Raw genomic sequence first — 27,982 nt, forward strand, 5'->3', positions numbered from 1 at the left:
TTCTATGGTCGCTGACGATTGGCTTGTGGTTGCTATGGGAAATGTCCACAGCAACAGTTAGGGGTGGAGACTCCATTCATCGTTTCCCCTGAAAGATGACGGACAGTTGTATAAACCAATCCACGATCGAGAACTGTGAAGGCGGCCAATGAAACCGGCGCAAAAAGACAGAAACATAGTTAGATAGAGAGCGCACGGGCAGAAGCAAGTTACCAGAACCTTTGCGAGACAGCAGCGAAAAAAAGACTAATGGTAAGCCCAGTATTACTATATTGGCCCATTTAGATACCGCGAACTACAGCAGCGAGCTCCTTTAAACATGTCACGCATCCTTGCGTTAGCTGACACAACGTATATTTCACGCGGGGCGGTCTGCCATCTACGTGCGGTGTTAGCTGCTAATGTAACGGTAACGTTAGCTATGCTGCTAGCGGGTCTGTTGTGTGCTGTCCAACGTCACAGCTAACACACATGAGCCATAGTGTGTATTCACAGGACGACACACAACTACCTCAAATAAATATGTGTTTGCACCAAAACTAGCTAACGTACGTTGTTACGATTCGGGGAAAGATACAAAATAACCACTTGCAATCGATTATTAGTAACACAATTATTATTTATTATTTGGCATGCTTTAAAATTATGACATTGATGTTGAATCTGCGAAGGTAAGGAACAAAGTAGAAAATAATTTGCTTAACAAAGGTAGATTCCTACCGAATGTGATAGAAAAAGCTTTAATTGCTGCTCATTATATAACTGGTAGCGAAATATAATAACTTTCTTGACTGAAAAAACTGATGCTCACCTGGACAAGTTGGAGAAGACAGGTGTACACAATGGATAAAAAAAGCCCGATGGGCTCTCTTTGCAGACCCAGCACGAGGAGCCAGTCAATCCACTAACATGGACAAGTACGAAAAGGTGAAGAAAATTGGCGAAGGTTCATTCGGAAAGGCCATCCTCGTCAAATCCAAGCAGGATGGACACCAGTATGTCATCAAGGAGATCGGCATCTCAGCGGTAAGCTCCTGTGAGAGAAGCTACACAATCTGCACCCGTCACTGTTAACCTGAGCTCCCGCGCTGTCTCTCTGGTTCCGTATCTTTCTGCAGATGTCAAGTAAAGAGAGGCAGGAGTCCCGGAAAGAGGTCGCCGTCCTCGCCAACATGAGTCATCCCAACATTGTCCAGTATAAAGAGAGTTTTGAAGGTATCCGCTCAGTTCAAAGATCTCAGCCTTCGGCTGACGGAGCCACGGACAAAACCTCCTGACGTGAGGTGTGTATTATGACTTTTAAGAATCCCTTCTAACACGTTTCTCTTTAGAGGGGGGCTGCCTGTATATCGTGATGGATTACTGTGAGGGTGGAGACCTCTTCAAGAAGATCAACACTCAGAAAGGGGTTCTGTTCTCAGAAGAGCAGGTAAGCCACTGTTTGAGACAGTCATGAGCATATGGACTGAATTGAGAATATTAACTCCATACTTTAGTACCTCTTCTTATAAATGTATGTATAAAGACCCTTTTAATGCTTTTTTTCTATGTTGCTCAGTCCTTAGAATGAAAATGATGTTGATAAAGAGTGGATCCTGTATGATGTGCTTCTCCATCCTCTCTTCCTCAGATCTTGGATTGGTTTGTGCAGATTTGCCTGGCGCTGAAGCACGTGCATGATCGAAAAATCCTCCACAGGGACATCAAATCCCAGGTATTTCTTCTTCAAACCACCCCCTTTTCCTGCCGATTTGTCCTGTATTCACACGTCTGTCCGTACGTAGAACATATTTCTGACAAAAGACGGGACGGTGCAGCTCGGAGACTTTGGCATCGCGAGGGTGCTGAACAGGTGTGTTAAATGTCACCTGGCCGATCTCGATAGAGATCCGGGAAGAGTTGAGCATGATGGCGTCCATTCTCTCCCTCTCAGCACCGTGGAACTGGCGAGAACGTGCATCGGCACGCCGTACTACCTGTCGCCTGAGATCTGCGAAAACAAACCGTACAACAACAAAAGGTAGCGAGGGTTCTTGGTGTTTGTCTCACTCGTGGCGTGAATGAATATTTGGTAGTAACCCAGCACACTGCGAGTCGTGCAGGCAGGTTGTTGGCGTCCGGGGGGGATGTCTCGTCTCCGCTTTATTGAGTGAAGCTGCTTGTCTGTCACACGCAGCAGGATGCTGGTATTGATTTCCTCTTCAACTGCTTTAAATGTGTCATTTAATCCACTTCAGTTTAAACCGATGAAGTAAATTCGGCAGCAACTCAATGTCCATTTAAGAAGAGACATGACTGGTGTATACACAATTTAAAAAAGAACATTTATAGATATCCGCATGAATCTTCAGTTCTTTACGTGCGTTTCTTTAAACTGTGAAACATTTAATCTGAGCTAATTGTCATACAGAACATAAATGTTGAGCTCATCACTGACATTAAGAGGATTCTTTTTGGTATTATAGGTTTTCTGTAATGTTCTGTAATGGCATTATCTGATGGTAGATTTTAGAATTTAGAAGAAATCTAAAGACAAAGTAGATCCATAAATTATTATTATTTCTTCTTCTGAAAGAAGAGTTGTTGTGTAGTGTCTCCCCTCAGTGATGAAGACCATTGAGTCATCGCCAGTGAGGGTTGAGACTATTGAATGAATGTGAACCCGAACTCACCCCCGGCCTGTTTGCCCCCCCCCCCCCTGCCCTCTTTTTCAGTGATATTTGGGCCCTCGGGTGTGTCCTGTATGAAATGTGCACTCTTAAGCATGCTGTAAGTATTCAGTGTGTGTGTGTATATTCATCAATGCAGATCTGATGTTTTTCAGAATTTCTTATAAAATAAGGAAATCTATTCATCCAAATTTCCCCAAGTGGTACCAAAGATTTAGGTTCCAAATGTTTTTAGATATTAAACCATTTAAAAATTGAGCAAATTGTGATGGAGTGGGACCGTCTTCCTCCTCAGTTCGAGGCTGGCAACATGAAGAACCTGGTCCTGAAGATCATCCGCGGCTCGTACCCCCCCGTGTCCGTCCACTACTCCCAGGAGCTGCGCGCCCTGTTGGCGGCGCTGTTCAAACGAAACCCCCGGGAGCGGCCGTCCGTCAGCGGCGTCCTGGACAAACCCTTCCTGACCTGCAGGATACAAAGGTTCCTCACGCCTCAGGTGAGGGCCGCACGCCGCCGCGCCTCTCCACGCAGAGCCTACAATAACACGCGTGTCCTCTGGGCCATTTCAGGTCATGGCTCAGGAATTCCGCCATAACTTTCTTCACAAGCAGCCTAAAGTGGGTTTGGTGCAGGGACCAGCAGGTCAGCCAGAACTCTTCTTCTCTTCTTCCATTGCAGACAAATGGCCCTGAACTTCTACTACATGCACAGATCTGCAGTTTCAGCCTCAGCAAAATGATCCAATCAATGTGTGCAAACACAAATCATCGAAAGCGATTCTCTGTTTTGTTTAGTAATATTGTATTCTTGACTCGTGTGACCAGCCAAGCGTCCCGCCCCCGCCTCCACGCCACTCAATCCATCCCAGAAGATCACCAAGCCAGCCAGCAAATACGGAGTGCCTTTAACCGCGAGGAAGGTGCCGGATGCAGCCCGGAGGCCGGCTGTGAAGCATAAAGCGGTCAGTGGCCTCCCCTGTCTGTGCGATGGTGTGTTGCGTCGTAGTGAGTCGGCGACCTCTGAACCCCCCCCGATGTCATATGTTGCTTAGGCTCCTCACCCTGCAGCCCCCCAGAGAAGAGGGAGTCAAGTGGAGGAAGAGAGGAAAAAACGTGAGGTACAGCAGTTAGCTTTACTCTTAGAACCCCCCCCTCCCCCCATCTTTCTTTAAGATGCCTTGTCTTTTTTTTAAATGAGCTGCTTTGGTCCTCATTCAGGACGTCCTCAGAATGAAAAGGATGGAGCTGATAGAGAAGGAAAGGAAGCGGAGAGAGCAGGTGGGTGCTTTAGTGAGAGCGTCAGCAGTGATGTTTGAGTGACGTTCTTCTCCACAGTAACCGTGGGTTACTACAGGAGACGCGGCCAAGTGGCGTCGGCTGTGGAAGCGTTTTAGACACCGTTTAAGCCGCCTGAAGTGACCTCAAGTATCAATTTACTTAGAATAGCTTTTATTCTACAAAAACACCAAACTCCATTCACAAAAACAGATTTCCCCTCAGAACAGAACAGCTGAATCCACCCGTTGGTTTGTTGTGTGACTACAGTGTTTAAAGCGTTCAGATTCAGCAGAGTCACACAATACCACAAACAAACTAAACGATGGAGGCAGCAGAAGAGGAGAACCTCCAGTGTTCTGAGAGGTAAAATCATGTTTTTGTGCTGCTTCGTTACTACATTTACCTTTTCTGTTCAATTTATTTAAACTTCTTGGTCTCAGGTCAAAGGTTAATGTCACAAATCATCAAGAATTCATATTCTAATTATGAAAATTTAACGTAAACGTTGAGTTGAGTGATATTTTGGACTCTCCAACTTACAGTTCAGTGCGAGGCGGTCATTCTAGTTTTTAGGGTCTGAAATACATCCACATTAGTACATCGCTTCTCTCCAGTCAAACGCCATCTACTGCAGTAAAACACTGACTATGCAACCTCACTTGATTTAATGCACTCTTTCTGCTGGAGGTGTAACAACAGCTTCTCCTGCAGGTGTTCCTGTTGAAAGCGGAGCAAATGAAGAGATACGAGAAGGAAAAGGTAGCCGATGTCTCAAGTCATTCCGGGTAGAGGGAAATGTTCCGCACGACAATTGATAACGGGCCTCGCATCTTCTACAGATCAATCGAATCAACCAGGCCAGAGAGCAGGGCTGGAAGCACCTGCTGAGTTCTAGTGGAGGAAGCAGCCCGGAGAGGAAGGTACCGGATGCACATTTCAGGGTTCCGTTAGTGTCCTTCTGCTTCTGCTCCAGCCTCCTGTTCCCCTGTCTGCTCAGTGTTTTGCAGGTGGAGGAAAGGTGTTTGTCCCGAGCTCCGTCCAGGGTCCAAGCAAAACCCCGTACGAGCACTACCACGCTGCTCTGGACCAGATGGCTAAACCCCAGGTTAAGGTCCTCAGCAGGGAGGGGCCCTCAGCCGGACCGGGCAGCCCCACCCGGTAAGCTCAGCGCTCCCCGGGGGGGGGGGGGGGGGGGTGTGACCCCTGTTTTAATGCCCCTCCTCCCACCCAACGCGCTTCTGTTTTGTGAGCAGCGTCCCGCTCGCCGCCGGTCCGGTGCTGCCCAGCGCCCCCCCCCGGCTCCTCAACTGCGACGCCGTCAAGAGGGAGCTGCAGAGGCTGCAGCACGTTTCCAAACCAGCGCATCTCTGTCGGTGGGTGGAGCGGCTTCGCACCCACACACACACACACACACCTGCCGACCTCCTCGGCCCGGTTGTTGTTGACCCGGGGTTCTGTCCTCAGGCCGCGGGGTCACGCAGCTGCTGGACGGGCCTATCAGGTGGAGGAGTTTTTACAGCGGAAAAGAGAAGCCATTCTCAACAAGGTCCGTGCCGAGGGACAGCTGGTACGTAGCCAGACTTTTACTGTGATTTGTATTTTTTATGGAGCACGTTGCTGAAATCACATTTACCAACCTTCGCTTAGCAGGCACAGATGTTTTTAAATAGGATTAAACTTGAAGCTCCGTTGAGGATATGCTCCATTCACACACTGGAATAAATGGTTCCATCCGGAAGGCGTTTGGTGCTCTGCCTTCCAGGTTTCAACTCTCGCATGTTAGCTACCTGCCGTTAGCTACCTGCCGTTAGCATAAGTTGCATTGAGCCAGAGAAATGAGTCTAAGAGAGAGGCCAAAAAGAATCTGAAATATTTATGTAGATTAAATGCTGCAGAAAAAAAGCGATTGATGGGTGAGATTTATCCGTACGGATGAAACGATGAGATCAAATACTGTGTAGAGCTGCAGAGGTGGGTGACGCGGCTCTGTGGGTTGATTGTTGGTATTATTACTTGATTCAACACTACATACCAGTCCAAGCTCATCACTCTCGTGCCAGTTAGATGTTGAGGGGCTACGTCCTTTATTTTGAAATGTTGAACGGTAAACAGGGCACTCGGCACAGCCTGGCAGCCGGTTACGGAGGCCGGGCCGGCTCGATGCGGTGCAGGAGACCCAGAGGCAACAACGAGGAGGAGGTAGGAGCCTCGCTGTCCCCTCCCTCGCCGCACGCCTGGCTTCTGGCTCGCCGTCCTCCACCTGCCTCCTCGACACTCCCATAATGCAACCCGGCCGCTCAAACCCATGCTCGCCTTTGTTGCACGTCCACCGCGTCCACTGAGCCCCTGTCCCGTTTATTTTGCCTCCCCAAAGTCGTTTGTCTGTCGTTCCCCATCTCAAAAACGCACTCCCACCTCAGTTGTGAGTCTTTTTTTTTTGTTGGTGCTTTGAATGGAGCACATGGATACTTTAATTATTCTGGCTGCCGTGTTCATGCTGTTATCATCGCACCGTGTTGTGGGTCAAAACGCTGTCTTTGTTTAGTGCTCCCCGCGTGATGCCTCCTGACATCTCGGTGTGTGTTCTCAGGAGTATTTGTCGAGACTGAGGCAGATCCGACTGCAGAACTTCAACGAGCGTCAGCAGATCAAAGCCCGGCTCAGAGGAGAGAAGGTACGGCCCTCCGCCCCCTCCCCCTGACGGCCAACTTTTAATGGGTGTTTTTCCACTTCTCTGACATTTGCTGGGTTTTCTCTTCAGTACGACAGCGACGGTTCCGACAGCCAGGAGTCCAGCGAGGAAGCGGAGCAAAGGAGGAGGAAGATCGAGGCGTTGAAGGTGAGTCCGTCCACGTCCCGCAACGGCGACAAAATGAGGTGTAATGTAAGGTACATAAGGTTATTGTAACTGCAGCTGTGTGTCGGAGTTCCTTTCATGCACCTGAAGAAAAGCAGAGAACAAAACATCCCTGTGGCGCCTTTTTGAATTTGCATCAGAATAAAGCAAATCTGTCCGATTTCGTTTTGAATCGCAACATCCTCCAAATACTTTATAAAAGGCCCCCAAGTCTCTTCAAAGGAGTCACTGGAATCTCCAAGTGAGAATCTGATCTTTTCGACTTTTACATTATTCAAGATCTAAATCAACCAACTGTTATGTGAAGGCGGGAGAACGTGTTTCCACTTGAGTGCGGCCGGCTTCGGCTGAAGATCGATTATGTCCAATGAAATCCACAAACAAGCTCACTGTTGGTGTTTGAACATTTAAACGGCTCGGCACGAATGAGCCTCCCGTTCATCTCAGGAAATGTCTTTGTCCACATTTAAACGTAGGCCCAAGCCAACGCCCGCGCTGCCGTACTGAAAGAGCAACTGGAGAAGAAGCGGAAGGAGGCCCTGGAGAGGGAGAAGAGAGCTTGGGAGGACCATGTAAGATCTCCTCGGTCCTTCCTTCCCTTACTTGTCCTAACCGGTGCGTCACTTTAGTCTCATCCTGGTTATTGTGTCTCGTTGAAGCTCGTCGCTCGGGGGATGAAGGTCGGCGTCGCGGCGGCGGCGTCTTCATCATCTACCTCTGACGGTCCTCTCCCACAGCCCAGTCCCTCTCAGCCAGAACCGGCTGCCAAAGCGCCGGCCCGGCCTGCAGCCATTTCCATGACGGCCGCCCTGAAGAACGTCGGAGCGGTCCGTATGCGTTTAGGCCTGCTGGGTTTACTGAGTGGATAAAGCTGTTCAAAATATCTATATTTGATTTGTCCTCAGTTGAAAACTAGTCCATGAGCCGATTAAACCTGGCGTCGGTGCACAGTGTGCGATGAAGCTTTGATGGAAGCTTTCCTTTCATTCACTGTACTCCTGACATTGTGTTTCACAGATTACGCCTCTGAAAGAAAAGTCGTCTGAGCCGGAGAAAGCCACCGTCATCCAGGTGCGTTTATCACAGTATAAATAATTTATCACATGAACAGTGTGTGAAAAAGGCAGCAATTCATATTCCACCCCGAGTCTAAAAAGATAATTCTACTAAATTGCCTTCGTGTGACAGAGTGAGAAAAAGCAGATTCTGCGGCGACTCAACCAGAACCTTAAAGCCCAGGGGGAGGAGGGGGAGGAGTCTGTTCAGAGCCCCGCCCCCCAACAGAACCAGCCTGACGCAGAGACACGCCCCCCTTCGAATGGAGACCGGAAGAAGTGGGAAGCAGCAGAACTTCCTGTGCTTCCTGCGGCTCAGCTCACCTTAGAGGAAACCTGTAAGTCCAGCCGAGCTCCAGCTCCGATTGTTGAAGGCTTCTGTGAGAACGTTTCCCTCGTTTCCTCAACAGCCACTTCGACGTCTCCAGATGACCGGCCCTGTTCTGCAGGAGACAGGAGGAAGTGGGAAGCAGGGATTCCCCTCGTCCTCTCTGTGGCCCAGCAAACTCTGGAGGAGACGTGCATCAGGACCATCGGTGAGTGACCTTTGACCCGAGCGAGGAGGCAGAGAATCACCTCGGCCCTCAACCTCCTCTCTCTTTCTCTCTGTGTGTGTGTGTGTGTGTGTGTGTGTGTCTGATGTCTCAGAGCAAACGGCGGGGGAAGTCCTACAGATGGCTGCGCTGCAGGAGGAGGCTCCTCGCAAGGTGTGGGGAGCGAATCCCGACTCTCAGGTGCTGCGAGTTCTTCGGGAGGCGGAGCTTCAGCCTCTCACGCAGCAGCTGGAGGGCGTCACCGCCGGCGAGATCTGCAGCCCCGGTCAGTCTTCTTTCAGTCGGTTTGTTTGTCATGTGGTAGTTTAAGAGATTGTAACTTTATTCATAAAGCACCTATAAAACCGCTCCGATTCAGATGGAATAAATAAAAGGATAATTATAATCAAGACAACAAGAATGAAATAAACCAGTAAAAAGAGGATGTCCCGTAAAAGCCAGTCTGTACGATGCTCTCCTCAGATAAACCCGACCAGAGAGTCTCCTTGGTACCGAGCCCAGAGGTTCAGAAGGAGAGCGCCGCCCCCTCCGAGACGACACCGATGACAAACCTCAGCGAGGTTCAGGGTGAGAGACGACTTCTCTGAATGCGCACAAGTACACAAACAAGGCGCCTAAACCCCAGATCAGCTCCAGGGTTCGATCATCTAGATCCTGATGTAACCGTCAAAAGGATCTTTACGCTGAATTGTTCTTTTTATCCCACTTGATAGAACTTTGATAGACTTGTATTTTTCTTAAATATCCTCCTGTACTTAAAACCAAAGCATATTTCAGCCCTTTCTGGTCTGAACCTCTGCAGATCCAGCAGACGTGGACTCAGTGGTTCTGGAGGAGACTCCTAAACCAGCCTCGCGTCCTCCAGCCGGCGTGCAGCAGGCCTGGGGGCCGGAAGTCCAACAGCCCGTGTAACCATTCCTCTTTTTTCAAATTTGTATTCCTCATTCACAGAAGGAAATTCCTCCTTTCACACACACAATTAAAATGTAATGATTCTCAAACAGTCACAATATAAGATCCATTTGTTGAGAGACGTGTGTTTTCATTCCAGGCCACCAGGGGGCGTAGCGGCACCGGCCGGAGACGCCGAGAGGACTGCAGAGAAACCATCCGACTCTTCTGGTGAGTTTAGGGAGTCAAAGCCTCTCTTCTGTTTCCCAGCGTGGTACAAATCTTAATTTAACCCCCCCCCCCCCTCCTCGGCCAGCCTCTGCTCCCAGCGAGGCGCCCCTGTTCATCAAGCTGTGCTCCCCGGCCCACCGCCGCGCCGCCGCGCTGGCTCTCCTCTCGGCCCAGTCGTCCGTGGACGAGTCGTCCTCGTCCCTGGCCTCGCGCTCGCGCTCCGTCTCGCCGCTGCGCTCCAAGCAGCACGACGCCCTCCTCGTCGGCCTCTCCACCGGCATGTTCGACGCCAACAACCCCAAGGTGACCAAGCTTTTGTGGGGAACGGTGGCCTCAAGGTGTCACATGACGCGCTCCTCGGGCGGGCGGGGGGGGGGGGGGGGGGGGTTTGCCGCTGCAGAGGTCGAGGAGATTGTTGTTGGCGCGATGTCGGGACTTGCAGCGTATTTTTAGGAGGCGGTTCAGCCGTCTTTATTAACGAGGGCTGTGGAACAGACGCAGGGCCATTAATCACAGGGCTGAACCTGCAGTGGGTCTGATAGGACGGGGAGAGCATCCGTCAACCTGAATCTGTCATAACCTTCACCAGGGAGCTGCACACAATCTACACTGCATGCTATAAAGATATAATGGTACACATTGGACATTTCTTTAGAGCAACTATTTCAATCATTTGGAGCTGGATTAATTTGTATTATTTAGTTATAAAATAATCCTTTATCCGTTCCAAAGGCACATTTGAGCAGCAAAGTGGACATTTAATTATAAATGAACCAATAATATTGCGTCAAATCTATCGCCATGGAGCTTTCCTCTCGCTATCGAAGGTTTTTGTGTCGTCCAGATGCTGCGGACCTGCTCGCTGCCCGACCTCAGCCGGCTCTTCGGCGCGCAGCAGGCAGCGGTTGTCGGTGGCGACGCTCGCGCCGTCCCGGACAACCACCTGGAGGTCGAGGACCTGGAGGTCGAGGACCCGGATGACGCGGCCAAAGACGACGATCAGTCGGAGACCGAAGAGTAAGACGGGAAGTTTTGAGTCTTTTCACATTCTGTCCATCGTTTTCGTTTCATACGGCTGAGGAATGAGGATGAAACTTGACCCCTGTTCCCCAGTGCATTTGAGGATGAAGACCTGCAGGACATCCGGGCCTCCATGGAGAGGCTGCTGCAGGAGGAGGGGGACTTGATGAGGAGGAGCTCTCAGGGGGGCTCAGCAGGAGACTTCAATGGGAACCGCCAGGAGGAGGAGGAGGAGGAGGAGGATGAAGAAGAAGAAGAAGAACGGGTACTCTTCAACAGGATTGCTGCTGAGCTCGACCAGGACCACAGTCAGATGGCTGTGGACGACGACTATGAGGAGGAAGAAGAAGAAGAAGAGGAGGACGAGGAGGAAGATGACGAGGAGGAAGAGGAATGCTCTAATGGCAGTCCCGGTGACGAGGAAGCAGGCGAGCTGCTGAACAACGCTGTGGGGGGGGACCACAGTAACCACAGCCAGCTCAATGAGGAGTGGCAGTCGGGTAAGAAAAGAACAACGTGTCACAGTATTCCTCGTTAAACTTGTATGTTACTGTGAAGCAGTTTAAGTCAACGTTGTGCTTAGAATATTTACTTTGATGTCAGACAGAACCGAAGCTGCTCTCTTCGATCTCTACAAAGACACCAGACTCCATTCACAAAAACATCTGTGTGTGTTTTTTAAAGGGTTCATTGGGACAAACTCACACAATGACTAACGGATGAATTTAGTATCAGAGCAACTCTGTGACCCGAGAAGTCAAATCCTAGTTTTTGCGACTGGAGTCTGGTGTCTGAAGACCTTCTAAATCTAGCATTGGACTGATGGGGGTCATCGGCACACATGGCTCTGCCCCCGTGATGGAGCACGTACTCGCCTCATAGTTCATTCCTCACGTCAGATGGTTCCGCCCTCTTTTCAGAGTCTGTTATAGAAGTCATTTATTTGGAAGCTGAAGGTGTAACCGGTGTGATGATTGGCTTCTAACCACAGACGGCAGCGAAGAGGAGCAGGCCGGGGGGGGGGGGCGCCCACCACGACAGCATCTTCAGCCGCCTGGAAGAACTTCGCTTCGATCTGGAGCAGCAGATGGGCTTTGAGAGGTTCATCGAGGCCTACAACAAGATAAAGGTACGAGGGCACCCCCCCCCCCCCCCCCCCCGATCCGTCTGAGCGCTTCAACGTGACGCTCTGAGGGACACGACTTTCTTTTGTTTTAAGGCTTCACATGAGGACGAAGACGAGAGCATCGACCTGGGCTCCGGTCTGGTGCTGAACATTCTGGGAACCGAGCACCAGCACCTTTACCCCAACATCCTCCACCTGGTGATGGCGGACGGCGCGTACCAAGAAGGTCGGTGGCGCTTCTTTCACGACTCGTCATTTGGGTTTCTTCTGTCTTTCCTCCCACTGCTACCGAGTCATGTAGACGATACAGAGACCCTTCTCCTTCTTCTTCTCTCTTTGTGCCGAGTCAGCTGTCAGAGATGAGCGCGTCGGGGGGGGGGGGGGGGGGGGCGGGTTCTTTTGAGCTTGACAGCTCTCCCTCAGGATGAGAACCGTCTTCAGATGCATTCTCTCACTGAACAGCGACTCTATTTTTACCGGCTTCAGAAGGAGAAGCGGAGGGTGTGTCATAAATGTCAGATTCATCTCCAGGCTGCATCTCCGCAGCGTTCTGGAGCCGTCGGCCCGGGGCTCGGCCCATTCACAAACGGGCATCTGATCATAACGATGAATACAAACTGATGTCAGGGAAGAAATATGCTGAACCACGATGTCCAACATGTCTGTCTGTCTCTGCCCCCCCCCACCCCCCCCCCCAGATAACGATGAGTGATGGTGACAATCCGCTGGCTATCTGACGTCTTCCCGGGAGGCAGAAGGAGATCTATGCATGAAGCGTCTCAGTGTTTCAGGCACACTTGCATGATGGGTAACTAAGTGCACTCCAGGATGTGGTTTCGTATCGCCGTTATAGAAACACACGTTCTTATTAACCAAAGCTAACTTGAAGAGTTCCTTGAAGAGTTCTGTTGAATGTCCGTGTCAATCTGTACATGAAGGAAAACATTAGGTCACGAATAAGGTATAAGGTGTGTTTTTATTTTATTTTGGCGGGCAAAGATCTGTTCCTCTCAGGTTCTCTCTTCTTGACCACAGCTTCTACAAAAACAAACTGTTGAACCTCCTCTTTCTTACCGCTCAACAGGTCACATGTGATCAAACACATTTTCCACCTTTCTTAAACTGATTTTATGTGAGACCGCTGTCTGTTGTCATGGTAACGTAGCAAGACCGACGCTATACGGGTCAGAGAGTTCAGATAATAATAATTATTCATATTTGATTATGGATTAAATATTGTAAATCTTTGTATTAAATAAACTCTTTTTCTAAGAACTTGAAGACTTTTGTTTTCTTGTTGTAAAGTACTTTTACTTTACTCCTGTCTCTTTTCATCCATTCATCCCCCTCTACATCGCAGGGGTGAATATTGTACTTTTATATCATTACATTTCTAATGAAAAGTACTTGCTACTGTAGCAGTGAAATTAATCCAGAAACATCAGTTATAGAAGTAATAGAAAAATAATAATAAATAAAAATTGCTGTCTGCTTAAATGATTTATTATTGTTTTTATTATTATTAAAAGGTTCAAGCTGAGTCTGCATTAAACGCGTTGGCTCCTCCTTCATTATTCACGGCAGCGTGTTGGTTTGCTCGTTCCGCTTTATGCGCCTTGTATTATTCACGAGTCGTGATTTACGTGCGTTGCTACGACGACGAGAGAATAAAACATCAGGAGAAGAAACCGCTGACCTCTGACCTCTGGCTGGCTTCTTCTCCCCGGAGGCTCTGCACCTTCCTGCTGCTCACTTTTATTGCTGGCTGTTGGCACAATGATGTCTTCTTTGTTCCTACTGCTGCAGCGCAGCACATCCCATAATGTCTTTAACTATTGCATTCATTATTATTATTAGTTATTACATTGAGTTAGATGGTTTCATTCTAGTGTCAACTTTGTTTATTGCTTCTTAATTATTCAGACTTCAGACTGCTTTGATGAACTTGTTCCACTACGGACGGAAACAGAAAGACATTAATAGTCGTAAGCTTAATAATAATATTTATTTGTCCTGAACCTTTCATACAAAGAAGGAAAATAAAAGACGCTTTATAAAATAATAGAATTTCATCAAAATGAAATAAGAGGCTGAATAATAATGCAATTACCTCAGAAGGTCTGAGCTACGCTTATCTTTTATTTTTCGGTGCCGATTTGAATTTTTATGACCAACTGTTTTGAAAAGTGCTTTTGCCTCGAGCGGATTCTCGACCAATCACAGCTCATCGGTCCCAGCGAAGGTTCCTCGTTGGTTATTTCACACGAAATCACTCTTACAGGAAGCAGCCTCGCGCCCTGAGACCTGACCCGACCCGACCCGTTAGACATTATACTCTGGAATAAATTAATTAATGGATTGTTGCCCTGATCTCAACCCCCGGGGGGGAAGAATGTGGGAAGCACAGACCTGTTATTGAGAGGGGGGGGGGGGGGGGGGGAACCAACCAGGAAGAGATTCACGTGCTGAGGTCTCTTTCACATCTGGACCCAGCAGCTTGTTGTTTACAGTAATTCTCCGTAAAAGGGAGGCCACTTCTGTGAGGGCTCCTTTAAATTGGGAAGTATGTCTTGTGTCCTTTCCTTGTCTTCCATTTATAGGCTGTGACACGGATGTCCCCTCATCCCCACCGCCGTGTGTGTGTGTGTGTGTGTGTGTGTGTGTGTGTGTGTGTGTGTGTGTGTGTGTGTGTGTGTGTGTGTGTGTGTGTGTGTGTGTGTGTGTGTGTGTGTGAGAGAGAGACACAAGAAGGTCAAGCAAAAAAAAAGAGGGTGGGGGGCCATCGGTGTCTGCCAAGGAGAAGGCGACATAGGGGGTGAGGAGACATGGGGGGGGATGGAGACATAGGGGGGGAGGAGAAGGAGACAGACGAAGTGGAGGAGCAGGACATCCGTCCCGAGGGCTCCTGCAGGCTCCCATGTGACGGAGGAGATGCACCTCCTCATAAATCTCCTCCTTTATTGCTCTTCTTCCTTTTGTTCCCTCGTCTGTGCCGTTGCTCAATATGCGGCGTCCTGCGAAGGAGGCGCAGATAAATCACTGTTTATTGTCTGCTGGCTGCGTCTCTCCTCGTCTCCCTCAAGTGGGTTTGTGCTTTTTCCTCGCAGGTTAAATAGAGTCAAAGGCCTGTTTCAGGGGGTGATAAATACAAAGCATTCATAAAATAAATACTATACAAAAGGGCTTTAAGGAAACAAAAGATACAGAAATACTGTAAAGACACAAAGTGACCACGAGGGGATATTAAACAACAAAAAAGACACACAAACATACACAGAATTAAGATAATGAGAATAGAATTGAGCAAAAAAGATCACCAAATGACCACAAAGAAACACACAAAAACCACAAAAGATACCGTTTTTAAAAACAGGCCACCAGACAACAAAGAAACAGAAGAACACTACATATGGACAAGAAATTACCATAAAGACAAACACATGTGACAAGAAAGAGACAAATTAGCTACAAAACAATGAGACATTAAGACATTCTTGCAATGCTGGGATCGTATTAAATGCAATAAGATCAGTTGAATTATTAACAAGTGCTTTTATCATCAATATGCTGCATGTGTGACTTTAGAAGTATTTAGTTGCTGCTTGCTTTCAACAGAAAAGAGTACATGTATAAATGTCTTTATTAACCAATAACCAATAATGACAGCTCTCAGAGCACAGATCACGTCCATAATAATGAAAAGAATAACAGGTAATTTTCCACACTTTACAAATGATTCACTTCACGCCTGTTTGACAACGCTGGACGCCGCCTTCAGGTGTGCCTCGGAAATTCCACCACCAGGAAATACCACGGCGTAAATCAGCTAAACAATATAGCTTGAGAGTACTTTTGGAAAATAATAATGATGTATTAATGATTTGTTTTATTGTATTTTTCCTACAGCTTATCAACAAACATTCATACACCAAGAGCTCTGTTTCGTTATGAAAACAGACCAGAAGAAAAGTTATACAAATGCCCGAATTTATAACAAGATATAAACACACAAATTAAGTTACAATTGCAATTTCCAAACCGAAATAGCATATCCCGTTTGCTATGTTTAGTGACAAGCTGTTTATTATTTAATGGAAATGAGGAGTCATGAGATTCACAAGCTGCAACTGGTTTCACCACGTAAAGCCTGACGCTGCGGTTCGTTTTTTGTTGGTGTGACAACATAAAGAATTGGAAAAGAGAATTAATAAAGTAAACAGATGTTTTCTTTTGTGAATGTATGTCTCATATTCACATATGAATGATTGTGACCAGAAGAATATGGAGTTATGTCCGTGGAGGGAGAAAAAATAATAAATAATTGGTCATATTCATTATTTTTTAAGTGGGCTCAATAACCAGATTGTAAAAATAATGATGAATTGACATATACATGACCACATGAACCATTCAAGTCTAGGATTTTGTGTTTCTTTTGTTGTTTTATTGGCCGTCAAACTTTTAAAATGAAATACATTGTAATATTATTATTTCTTTGTTAGTGAGTTCAATATCTACATAATAAGCCAATGTTATTTAAGTAAAAAGAGAAAGAAAACGATTATATGAATAATAAGGAGTAATAAGTAAGTTTAACGTGTCTTTGCTTGTTTTACTAATCTGTTGAATTATTTTAATTAAATGGTAATTTTTAAATGTCTTATTTATCAGTTCAATAAGCACAAACAATCATTTTATATAAGTAAAAACAATAATCATATAAATCTATTAGTAAGGGATTCAATGTGTCTTTGAATGTTTACGTCAAACTCAATTAAATCCAATCACTCCCTCGATCGGCTGCCTCCTTCGTGCCTCCTCACTACTCCCCCCCCTGCGTCATGGTCGTCCCGTTTCCCGACAGCACGTGAAGGCGACACGCCACTTTGCCCGCTCCTCGCCCCGCCCCCCTCCGCTCTCCCCCTCGTCTCCCGCAGCCCCGCCGTCCGGCAGAAGTAGCTGACTAGCAGCCTGCTAGCATGGCGCTGCTCGCTGCCGACGGAGTTCCGTTGTCTCGCCGGGGTCCTCTCCCCGTTCGGTTCTACCCGAGTATCTGACAAAGAAGTACTCTAATAGCAAGACGTTGTACAATCTTTTACAGAAAACACAAGCGGTATTTCTCCCGTAAATACTCTTTGTAAATTTACTCGTGTCGCTTGTTTGCTTAAAAAAAAAAAAAAAAAAAAAAAAGGAAAAACAGAATTGTTGGATACCGGGATACGAGGAGGAGTCGCGTTCTTTGAGAGGTAAGCTGGCTTTAATTGTTTTTATAGGAGTTTTATCATTTACATTTCGTCTGAGAAGTTGTAGAAAACATTTTCTTTCAAGAACTAACGTTAACGAAGCCGCCGCGCGAGCCAACTTACTTTAATTTAATACTTTTCAATATCTCGCGATATTATGAAACGCTACTACAGATGTCATCAAAAGATAGTAAAAGCGCACGTTGGTGCTGTAAAGTGTTGCGTAATATTTACATTCTTTCCCCCGGAGTAACTCATACTTACACATCTTTATACACAAGGAAGTTTGAGTTTTCATGATAATGTGTTTTTTCGGATTAAATCCAATAGCCTTTGTTTGTATGTGGTATTTTAATCAATCAATTGAAAGTGAGTTAACTTATTGATCAATCTTTCTCCATGTTTGTGCTCACGAAAGACGAATCTCAGCTTCTCACTGTTTTTTGTTGGTTGTGCCATACCCAGGATCCGTTTTCTAGGTGTAATTATGCGCTGTCGGGTTAATCAGATTAACGTGATTTTAAATCTCTTAATTCTAGACTCTAATGACTGTAGTTTTTCTTTATTTTTGGCAGCTCATCATTAAGCTGCGATTTTGAATGTGTCAGTTTGTCAGCTAAAATAATCCCTGTTGCTCAACAAATGAAGCACAGATTTCAGCGTCATGTGACGTCTGTTGTTTTCTTATATTATAATATAATGTGGTTTTCAACCAATCACACTGCACACAAATCGGTTTCTAGTTTTGATATTATATTTGTTTACCAGAAGTATTTCTTCATATGCTTACACTCTTTAAATATTACAAAGTTGTGTGTAAACCTGTAAGTAAAAACTTTCAAAAATTTATGCTCATGGCCTACACCTGCTTTAAAGATTTTGATGTTGTTTTAAGAATAATCTTATCTCATTTGAAAAGTTGACGGAACAAGAGAAAACGCTTAAGGAGTCTCAAGGGGGCGACTCCTCTGCTCCCATAGAAGTCTATAAGAAAGTGACTCTACTTCTCTCTTGATTTATTCCCTCAGTAAACATTGTAAACATGAGTTTATGGTCTGAGTCTCTAGTTTCAAGTCTATTTAATACAGCATGAGGTTCATTTAGTGAATGATGGTCCATTTAGAGTCAAACACAAGTTACAAAACGTATAAACCAATATGTGACGTCAGAGATTACGTCGCTTTCTTTGCCTGTAGTTCAATGATGATGTTATTTATATAGATATATATCTATATACACACACACACATTATACAGTGTAATTTATTAGAAATAAGCTCGCTCTTTTAAATAGGTCATGGGCCACCAATGGCTCACTGTGACCTTTTTCTTGTTCACACGCACAAACAGTTGTTTAACGTGTCTTGCCCCTGTTTTCATAGCTGATGCAGACGCCATGGCCACAGCTGAGGTATGGGAGTGACGCGCTGGTACTGGCATACTGGTCCTGCTTCCAAACTCGAACCACGCGGGCGTCATGCCTCTTCTGCTGAAGTAGCGGTGGAGCACGCAATAGGATGGACGAGTCCGTGTTGCTGGATTTGCTCGAGTGCCCCGTTTGCCTGGAGCGCCTGGACGCCTCGGCGAAGGTCCTTTCCTGTCAGCACACCTTCTGCCGCCGCTGTCTGCAGGGCATCTTGGGCTCGCGGGGAGAGCTGCGCTGCCCGGAGTGCCGGACGTTGGTAGAGTGCGCCGTGGACGAGCTCCCCAGCAACATCCTTCTCGTGCGCCTGCTGGACGGCATCAAGCAGAGGCCCCGGAGGGCCGGTCCCGGGCCGGGGGTCTGCACCAATGGCACGTTGGGGGCCGTGGCCAGAGCGCACGCCAGCGCGGGCCGGGACCAGGGCACCCCGGGAGCGCAGCCCCAGCGAGCTCAGGCTAAGAGCACCCTTGTGCGGGTCAGTATGCTCGCTGTAACTGCATAGGGATCAGTGAGCACCAGTCTTTTTAACATTGTTTGGATCAGAAAACAAGAAAAAAAAAATCTGTGCGCATTAAAAGCGGCATGTTGCATTACGCGCTCCCTAATCTGTGCTGCGGATTAACTGTTATCATGGCGATCCGAAAGCCAGCCGGTTGACCAGCAGCCACGACTTGACTAACGGCAGTAATGTGAGCGTCGGGTTCTGCCTCTCTCTGCAGCCGGGCTTTAACCCCGCGGAGCTTAGTCCATTCTCACCGTAGTAAAGCTGGCGTGTGGAGGCTTGCACGCCTCTGGATTTTGTTAACCAGTCGCCCCTTGATCACATGGCGGACAACCTGCTCATAGATTCTTCTTATAATACATCCAATAACTGACTTATTTCTTTGAAGATTGTAAAAAGGTAATTCAGTAGTCCATCGATATGTGGTATGCGTTTATCAGTAATTACAATCCCTCGTCCTCCTGTTTTATGTTTCAGCTTTTTCTCAGTGACACTTACAGTACATGAACACATCTGTGAGCTGCACTCGGTGTCGTTTTGAATGCTCACAGTTCATTCTGTCGGTTTGCCCTCTGGCTCTTTTGGAGAATTATGCAGCAAACAGAGCGATGAGTTCCCGGGGCTGTCGTACAAGTGCAAGTATAAACAAAGCCTGAAGAGGTGGGGGGGCTCTCGGTTGCTTCTCGGTCGCTGACGATGCGTCATGCATAATATCTTTCTCACACTGGAGATCCCTGCTGCGGTGTTGCTTGTGAGTGTACGTGACAAATGCAGGGTGTGACTGCAGGCCGGTCGTTTTAATCTGCAGATCTGAGGAGTTGTAACGTGTAGTTATAGCGTGTTTCATCTTTTTTTATGTTTATGTGCTTTAAATGTCATCTACTGAACCGCTTTACTTCAAAAAAAACTGCTCTTTTCCTTTTTAGCGTTAACGCTCCTCTATGGGAAAGTCAATACTCGGTATATGCGAGCTGCTGTGCATCGTAAAACTAAAAATCACACTTGCGTGTCACTGTGAGGCTTCCTCTCAGCGCCCCACACTGTTGGGTATGGAGTTGGAAAATATTGACATATCGCAGGAAAAAAGTAAATATTATCCTGATTTATCAAGATTCGGATTCAAGGAAAAAACATGACGAACAAAGTGTTTATTCTGCATAGAGAACCTGTTGGTGTAGAGGTTGGTCTCTGTGGATCTGTTAGTTTTTGGTGTAAACAAAAGTTACTTATTCTCTCAAAGAATAACAACTACAGGAGAGCAGCCGGTCGATTCGCTCCAAAGGACAGACTTTGTTTGTTTCCTTGTGAGCTTGGAGCCCTTCTTGGTTTTACTGTCCAATCTACTACGACATATGGGATTTACTCTTCAGTAAACATCCTATTTATGATTTGCTTTTGGCTGAATGACCATGGAAAAGTTTGCTTCGGAGAGGGGACTTTCCTTGTTGCAGATTTCCTTTGCCAGGCCCGCGGACAGAAAGCAGAATTTCTTTGTTTTTAGGACTGAGCGGTGAAAAAACAGGTGGTCATGTAACGTTTGACCGCTGCAGCTGTGTCTTTGGTGTCTTTACAAACCCATCGAGGTCTGGCGCATGGCACAGAAACCACAAGTTTTCAATCTATCAAACACCCGATGACACTTATAGTAGAGTACAGTGTTTTTGCAGTTGTTGCTTTAAAACGATTAGGAGTCAAAAGGCAGTCTCCATTTAACAATGTGCAGAAACCCCATGAACTCCTATTAGCTCACCTCTGTTTGCCACGTCAGGGAGGATGAAAAGGAGTCGAGGCCCTGCGTAGAATCACTGGAATGTCAAAGCGCCGATAGTGTGTCTGCCGTCGCTGTGCAGGTACGAAGATCAGAGGCCTCGCTGTGAACCGCATGTGTGTGCGCGCGTGTGTGTGTCTGTGCGTGTGCGCTGCCTCATTTGCCACAGTATCCCTTCAGAGGATTTGTGCTCATTTTGGAATTTCCCTCGATTATGGAAAAATAAGGCTGTTTGTTGAAAGATAATGAGTTTGACACTTGAAACCTCCGTGTTATTTCACCTCTGTTGGGCCTTTCAGATTGACAGATGATTATAATTCCTCGCTGTATAGGCATACGATCCTCCCTCGTACACACACACACACACACGTCTCCTCTCCTCCACACAGCTAAAGGAGAACCAGTGTTCTCTGGAGGACGTCTAATTGTCTCATTTAGACTCTGAGATTCACCAGCGGGGCGTTCACTGACCTGTTTATGTATCGGACAACTAAACGTTGGCCTAGTGATGATAGACAGTTGGATCACAACAACAGGGATGATCAATTAAACGTAATCAGAGCTATCTGAGCTGAGAAGCTATTTTGTCGCTTGTGAAAGACTATTTTGTACATAAAAGAATAATAAAGCAATGCTTCTTTTCCCTCACAATATAATAAAAACAAACAAACTGCGAAGCGTATCGATGAGATCAGATCGACCCAAAACCCGTTCGAGGTGCAGGAGAAGAGCAGCGTAGAGTCGTGTGTGTTGGAGGCACTTTGCTGAGGACGTGGCGGCGCAGGTGTAACACTTTTATTACAACATGAAAGGCAGGGATCAAAGCCCTCGCTGATTGCCCTGATCTTGATCTCAGACCAGTGCTTCTTGGGGACTGAGTGCTTCACTGCCCCCCCCCCTCCCCCCTCCCCACCTCCCCTCCCAACCCCGAGGGTCACACTCTCAGTCCCACTTCTTTTATTGTTCGTCGCCGTCTGTCCCCTGGTTTTTCGGAGGGTGGCTCTAAAAGCTTGAAGCGGCTCCTCCACCAGCCCCCACCTCCTCTTGTTCAGGCAGAGCTCCACCTCTACTTCTCATGTGGCCAGAGAATGAGCTGCTAGGGGGGGGGGGGGGGGGGGAGGGGGGGGGGGTAGGGTTAGGTAGACGACTGCCTGACAGACGCACAACAGAGTTTTTTGTTCCGGGTTCCCCTCTGATCTCACACGTAGTGACCAAAGGGAGAGTGTGGGTCTTACTGCAGGTGGGTGGTGTTTATCACTTCATCACTAATATATATATATATATATAAATACTGGTTTGTTTCCTTATTGTTTTGTTTTTTGAGCAAAAGAAGACAATAAGAATAAGTGGCTTGTTGCTTTAGTAGTCTTTCTTGAGAAATTCTAAAATCTTCCAAATACATTCTTAACTCATCACTGATTATTATTATCTTTCATTGATCAGACTCCCATCACTACGGTTACCTGCTGCTTCAAGGGCATCTCAAGCCAGTGAGCTGATGAGGGGGAAGTTGCGGCGTTGGGACCAAGAGGGACAAATGTTTAGTCCCCCTCTTTCCCGTCGGGGGTTGCATCAGTTGTTTGACAGAAGCCGGTTGATGACTCACCTCCGCGGTGCTCCGCTTACATGGATGTTTTGTCTTCCTTCTCTCGGCTCGTATAACACAGTATTTTGTCCACACAGATTGAAAACAGATTTTGTTTTTGCCTGAGAGTGAGTGGAGGCCCGAAGCTGTCCGGGTGTCAAGGGTCAAAGGTCAGGGTGCAGGAGTCACTGCAGTCAGAGGTCAGAGTCGACAAGGAAGAATAATTAGAGAAAGCTTTCTCCGGATATCTTCAGTTGCCAGTTGAAGCAGAACTTTTTCCCAAAATACAGCTTTCTTTTCTTTTAGGACCATTTCTGTTGATTACTCACAGTTTAAGCATTTATAGCTGTGATACATTCAATCATAAAGTAATTAGGTCTTAATTATAGTGTGTGTGAGCATGTCTGTCTTTGAGTTCAGTTAAATGAGGTCCTATTCTTGGCTCAAACGCAGCTCTTTTAAATTGTATTCACTGCAGCTGGATTGTCTGTATCTTCCTACAACACATTGCAAGAATTTTTTAGTTGCCCAGTTATTCTCACAAGAACGTTGTGTGCTACGTTCTCTCTGTCCCGCCTCTCTGTCGATGATTTATTTCTTCGGGCGAAAAAAGAATGTTGTTTATGGGTTCCTCATGTGGAGGTATCACGTTAAATTCCAGTGTACCTCCCCGGGTCTGAGGTTGATGAGTCACGCTGGCCCTCTTTGATGACATCATGTTTTTTTTCTTCTCCTCCCTTGAACGAGTGACCTCTCGGCCTGCGGGACAGAACCCCGTCATTACACCCTTGCACGCTCCCCACGCTCTGGCAGACGCATACTTCACCGCTCGCCACTGGGGAGTTTTTTTAATTTATTTTTTTTCCAGTGGGAGGCCTTTATGGTCGTTTTTCGTTGCTCACACTGTTTTTTTTTTTTCACCTCCCTCTGTGTTTCCCACGGAGTACCCGTGACCGGCTTCCGGACAGCTGCGTGTCACGGGATTGTGGAGGCATCTGTAATTTTGCCCTCATGAGACACAAGCTGTGCCCCCCCCCACCCTCCCTCAGACTCTCCCCATATTTCTGCCATGTACCACCTCCCTCCTTACTGTCGTAATCCAGCCTGGAGCCTGTGAGAGGTCTTAATGAGATTAGAGTTTATTAGACAGTGAGTTGGCTTCCTGTTCTCTCTCGGCCCAGTCTCTGTCCCATTCTGAGGATACGACACACTTTTTATTTAGGTGTGTGTGTGTGTGTGTGTTTGACTCTGTTTGTTTCTTGTTTTCCGGCGGCGGATTATCAATAATACTTTTCCAGTGAATGGTTTCAGACTAAAGAAACCGTAGCTTGAGCCTCCTCAGAGTACTTAGACTTTCTGTGCTTTTCGCTGCTTTATTCTCTAAATCCAGAGGGCGTAAAACGAGTGTAGCTCATATATATGCTAAAAGGCTGTAGGTGTAACCGGCAAAGAGCCATAAACCAACCTCCACAATGACGGGGAGGGATTGTAATTACCCATAATCTCATATTAATGGACTACTTTATTGCCTTTTTACAAAGCCACTAAAGATATGTCAGCTAGTTAAAAAGTCTTACAAATAAATGAAGGACATAGGATACAACTTAAGAGATATCTATCTACATGTACTATATTACCCTGGTACAAGTATTGAAAACAAAGGTCCCGTAAACGGGTTTGCTAACATTTTACTTTTAATATTTATTTCTCGTAAATTCGTCCTCCTGCAAACGGGAGCCAAGACAAGTGAGCTGCCACCTGTGCTTGGTCCTTCTGTTTTGTGACTACATTATCGTCAAAAACAATATTTGGATGGTCGGCTACATCAATGTCCCCCGCTCCCCCCCCCCCCCGAGGAAGGGGAACGTGTCTGCATTCCTTCACTGTTGAGTTTTGGGAAACGTGCAGGGGAGGAGTGGGAAACCACTGTCCTCCTCTGGCTGGTTTACATAATACCAGAGGAGAAGTTCAAAGGGCCCAATCATGTGATTAAGGTGCAGCCTTGGCCTCCTCAGTGTAGGGTACCACTCCCCCCCCCCCTCCCTGCCAGACGAAGGGTGTGTGCACGCCTTTTTCTAGATACATAAAGGAAAGAATTGACTTGTTTTGCTGGGCCTCCTTTTAACCTCTGGTTGGGGAGGATGTTTTGTGTCTCCTGAGGAATGTAGTTGTGGGTCATTGTTTCTCCTCACTGGTCTTGTCTGGTCCCGTCCCACCTGCCAGCTCATGTTCGCCTTCTTAAGTAAACCCTTTTCAAAGTGTCAACACATATTTTGTGCGTTGCTTTCTGTCGGTGGATTTGTGTGGATGGAAGCGTGTGTGTCTGTCGTGTGTGTGTGTGTGTCGATCGTAGATTCATGCAGCGACGCTCCTCTGCACCTGAAAGCACCGCGGCCGGCTCGGCTGGAGCCGCCGTATCGTGTCGTCAGATGTTCTACTCTTCTAAAGTTCCATTGACCCCCGTTTCAAATGCTTAAAATATTCATTTTCTTTGTCCTTAAATATTCACCATGGCATTCACCATACATATTGTATGCAGCAACCCTGATTAACTTAAAGCTTCCCTGACTTACGTCCTTCAAAAACCCAAAATATCCTCATTTTCCTTTTATTCTGCTGTTTTACGTGGGTAATGAAAATAGATGTTCCACTAATATTCCTGTTTACATGGCGGTGGAGGACTTGTTGGACCGAGTGAACTGGGCCTCCCTCCTTTGTTCTTGAGGTATTCGCTCACATGCCACAACGTGCTCATGTCCAAGTCCTTTCAAGATGTTTAAAACCAAGTGTTTGACCTTATCTTCTTCTGGACATTCATGACTTTTCCAGCGTTACAATCTAATAGTAAACCGGAAACACTTCTACGGAGAGTCGTGTTCTAAATCTGCTGTAAACATGATTTAAATAATATCGACGTATCGCTCAAGTTTTAATCTGATAATTCCTCTAAGATTATCTCTACAGAATGTGATGTTTCATTGAAGGATTTTTGTTAACAAAGGTGTGTGTCAACCTGTGGGTGGTCCACCAAACCCCAAAATGTCACATTTGCCAACCCCCCCCCCCCTGATCCCCACCCCCTCACCACCACCTTTTGCTTCTTCCATATCTCACCTCCTGCCAAGCCTGTCAGTTTGACACAAGTAAGGGAAGCCGCCCTGACCTCTTATACCGCCGCCCTGTCGCACCCTTTTCTTCACCCCTCGGTCCTGCTTTCGTCCAGAGTTTGTTTCAGAGACCACGTTGAGCCAGCTGGCTGCCATAAAATAACCACATTTATATCCATAATTACCTACTTTAACATCGACCTGTCTGAGGTGTATGGAAACAGATTGCTCTCCGTGGAATGCCTTCTTCTGATTGTTTTGTCAGCTGTTTGACACCATGTGTCCTTCCTTTTATATTCCCAAGTTGCCCCTCATACCTGCCTGGCCTTAACAGAGCAGTTTGACCTCTCACCCCGTGCTGTGATTGGTGGGCAGGGAGCGGTCATCCACGGGCCGCTTGGCTGCCGTTAAGTGTTCAGTTCCCATCCCTTAAGGCTGAGTCACGGTTTTCGCTTGGAGTTTGGTTTTTCAGTTGTTTGACCTCTGACCCCGGGGGCTATTACTGACTCTTGATAAAACCCCAAGCAGCAGTGGGTTCACCTTGCGTAAGAGGTGTGTGTGTGGTCCTCAGACCCGGGGGGGGATGTGGGTGAGAATGATTCAAACAAAGTGAAATTTAACTGATTGAAATGTAGGATTCTTTACATTTTGAAGCAAAAACAAGATCTCTGGTCCCAATATCTTAAATAAATGTCAGAAAAGTAAAGTGCATCAGATATATATTTTTTAGATTTCTCTTTTCCAATACCGATGGCATTAATCTGCCTCTCTGCTCTCGCTGACGGTGCTGATTAATTATTGAAGGGGAATCGAGTAGAGCGGCTTGACAAAGACTTTGGGGGTTCACGAATCCCAGCGAGAGCACGGACTGGAGAATTACTCTCATGCTTGCGTCCCGGCGTACCCTTTTCCCCGATTAGAGGTTGAATGCACTTTGAGCCCGGCTCTTTCATGCAGCCAGGAGCCCGGCCCTCCACGAGTTCGGCCCAACGAAGCCAAGGCAATGTTTGTTTTAATGAGTCACGGGCTCATTTTAGACCCATTTAAATGTGTGCACACCCACAAAAACACGGGTGTGTAGTCGGAATACAAATCGACCTGTGACTTGTCGGCCAGCGCGCCTGTGTTTCTATTCCCTATTGTAGGAAGGTGTGATCTTCATGGGGCCCCGTTAGCTCCCATGTATATGGACATGTGATTGGTCTCTCCTCCCAGTGCCCGGTGCTATGGCTGTGGGCTGAGTAACCACAGCAACCTGGGATTTTTGTAATGCGAGTCTGGGCCAGCAGAACCGCCTCTGATGGCCGGTCAGAGCCACGATGGTTATGAAAAGCATGGACTCCTTTTCTAATACCTAAAGAGAACAAGAAACATTACTAACTCATCCCTTTTGTTACTTTTATACATACTCTTATAGTTTTAAACAGAGTTTAGAAACTCCAGGTCACTCCCATGTTTAAACCATGACCTGGACACCGCGTTGGCTCCCTGTTTGCGTCTCAGCGGTCGTGACGCTATCTTCTGGAAGAACATCAACGTCGACCTTGACTATCGATCGGTGGCGAGGTCAATTCAGCATGGACGGCTACCTGCAGGCATCGCTGACCTCGTCGTATTTACCAGCAGTTGTTGAGGCAATGGACACAAAACAGGTCTCGTCCAAGTAATGCTCTTTTTGATCTGTATAGCAACAAAGTAACAAAATCCTAAATGTTCTGTAGTCCAACAGACTACGAAACCGAGGAAACAATAATAAACGTTGATGCGTGTCAGGCAGCACAAGTCTGGTGTTTAAGCAGCTTGAAAAATAAAACTGGATAAGTGGAAACTTTGAGACAGTTTCTGAAACAAAGATGGGTTTTGTCTAAAAAAAAAAAAAAACAGTGCTGTGGATGTTTCATGAACTCAAATTCGCTCCTCGACACTCCTTCAAAGCCTGAAGCCTCACAAAAACCGCTGATGTTAACATTTCACTCCCATCCAGAAACATTTCCATCTGGAGCAGGAAGCGGACCAACCACGCGTGTGTGGCGAAGGCCTCCGGTCGTCAGCGGAGATGAAGCCGAGCTCGGAGCGACGGTTTTCTTCTGGTGGCGGAATGGACAAACGCGCTTTCTTAAGGAAGTGGGGGGGGAGGGGGGCGGGGGAGAAAAAAAAACGGCGAGTAAGCTGCGCTGCCTCTGGAGCCGGAGAACAGACGCAGTGTTTGTGCCTCGGCTCTTTGCCAAATGGCGTGTCAATATCCCCGCTTTGTTTGTCCGTCGTACAGGCGCGCAAATACCTGCCAGCGCGTCCACGCTGTAGACCGGCGCGCTCCACGCCGGGCGCCCGTGGGGGACGTGGAGGCGGCGGCGGGCTTCATTTGGGATTCGGCGCCCTAGTTGTCGGAGTCAGTCCGCAGCGGAGCAGGTGGCTCAGCCTGAATGACTAAGAGGAACAAAAAGGCCACAGACACTGCTCGCTTTCACCGGCACAGCGGAGCGTAAATGTGAGGAAAACGCTTAGTATTCAGCTCGCATCGACTGCTGCACAAATCACAGATACTGTGACATTTGTGAACTAATCCGTCTGTAGCTTGGGGAAAAAAAGACAACTTCCTATGTGCATCTCCGACCGTGGTGCTGCTCCGAAGAGCTCAAGCTACCACTTAGAACTGTGCCATATGGTATCGCTTT

General features: G+C 47.1%; 2 protein-coding genes across 2 annotated transcripts; both read left to right on the forward strand.

Annotated features, from left to right (window-relative positions):
* The first annotated feature begins 193 nt into the window (after positions 1–193).
* Positions 194–12,568, forward strand: nek1 (NIMA-related kinase 1). The gene is given in 37 exon segments (XM_062563492.1): positions 194–252; positions 878–1,026; positions 1,119–1,215; positions 1,332–1,429; positions 1,631–1,714; positions 1,785–1,852; positions 1,934–2,020; positions 2,715–2,769; positions 2,965–3,165; positions 3,239–3,311; positions 3,494–3,630; positions 3,721–3,786; positions 3,887–3,946; positions 4,658–4,705; positions 4,786–4,866; positions 4,944–5,104; positions 5,200–5,319; positions 5,411–5,513; positions 6,059–6,145; positions 6,537–6,620; positions 6,708–6,785; positions 7,280–7,375; positions 7,463–7,630; positions 7,821–7,874; positions 7,992–8,196; positions 8,269–8,394; positions 8,507–8,677; positions 8,875–8,979; positions 9,215–9,320; positions 9,464–9,534; positions 9,620–9,837; positions 10,379–10,551; positions 10,648–11,054; positions 11,546–11,565; positions 11,567–11,683; positions 11,774–11,906; positions 12,379–12,568. Coding segments are annotated over 36 exon segments (4,089 nt in total). The 5' UTR covers positions 194–252; positions 878–909; the 3' UTR covers positions 12,393–12,568.
* Positions 12,569–16,625: 4,057 nt separating this feature from the next.
* sh3rf1 (SH3 domain containing ring finger 1) lies at positions 16,626–21,506 on the forward strand. The gene is made up of 2 exons (XM_062563387.1): positions 16,626–16,926; positions 18,305–21,506. Exon 2 carries the CDS (start codon positions 18,440–18,442, stop codon positions 18,845–18,847), a length of 408 nt encoding a protein of 135 aa, XP_062419371.1. The 5' UTR covers positions 16,626–16,926; positions 18,305–18,439; the 3' UTR covers positions 18,848–21,506.
* Positions 21,507–27,982: the final 6,476 nt, after the last annotated feature.

This window comes from Pungitius pungitius, chromosome 7 (genome assembly GCF_949316345.1).
Source record: "Pungitius pungitius chromosome 7, fPunPun2.1, whole genome shotgun sequence".
Lineage (NCBI taxonomy): Eukaryota > Metazoa > Chordata > Actinopteri > Perciformes > Gasterosteidae > Pungitius > Pungitius pungitius.

What these genes read in the sequence shown, in the direction of transcription:
- sh3rf1 (XM_062563387.1), top strand. Translation starts at nt 18,440, where the DNA reads ATGGACGAGTCCGTGTTGCTGGATTTGCTCGAGTGCCCCGTTTGCCTG.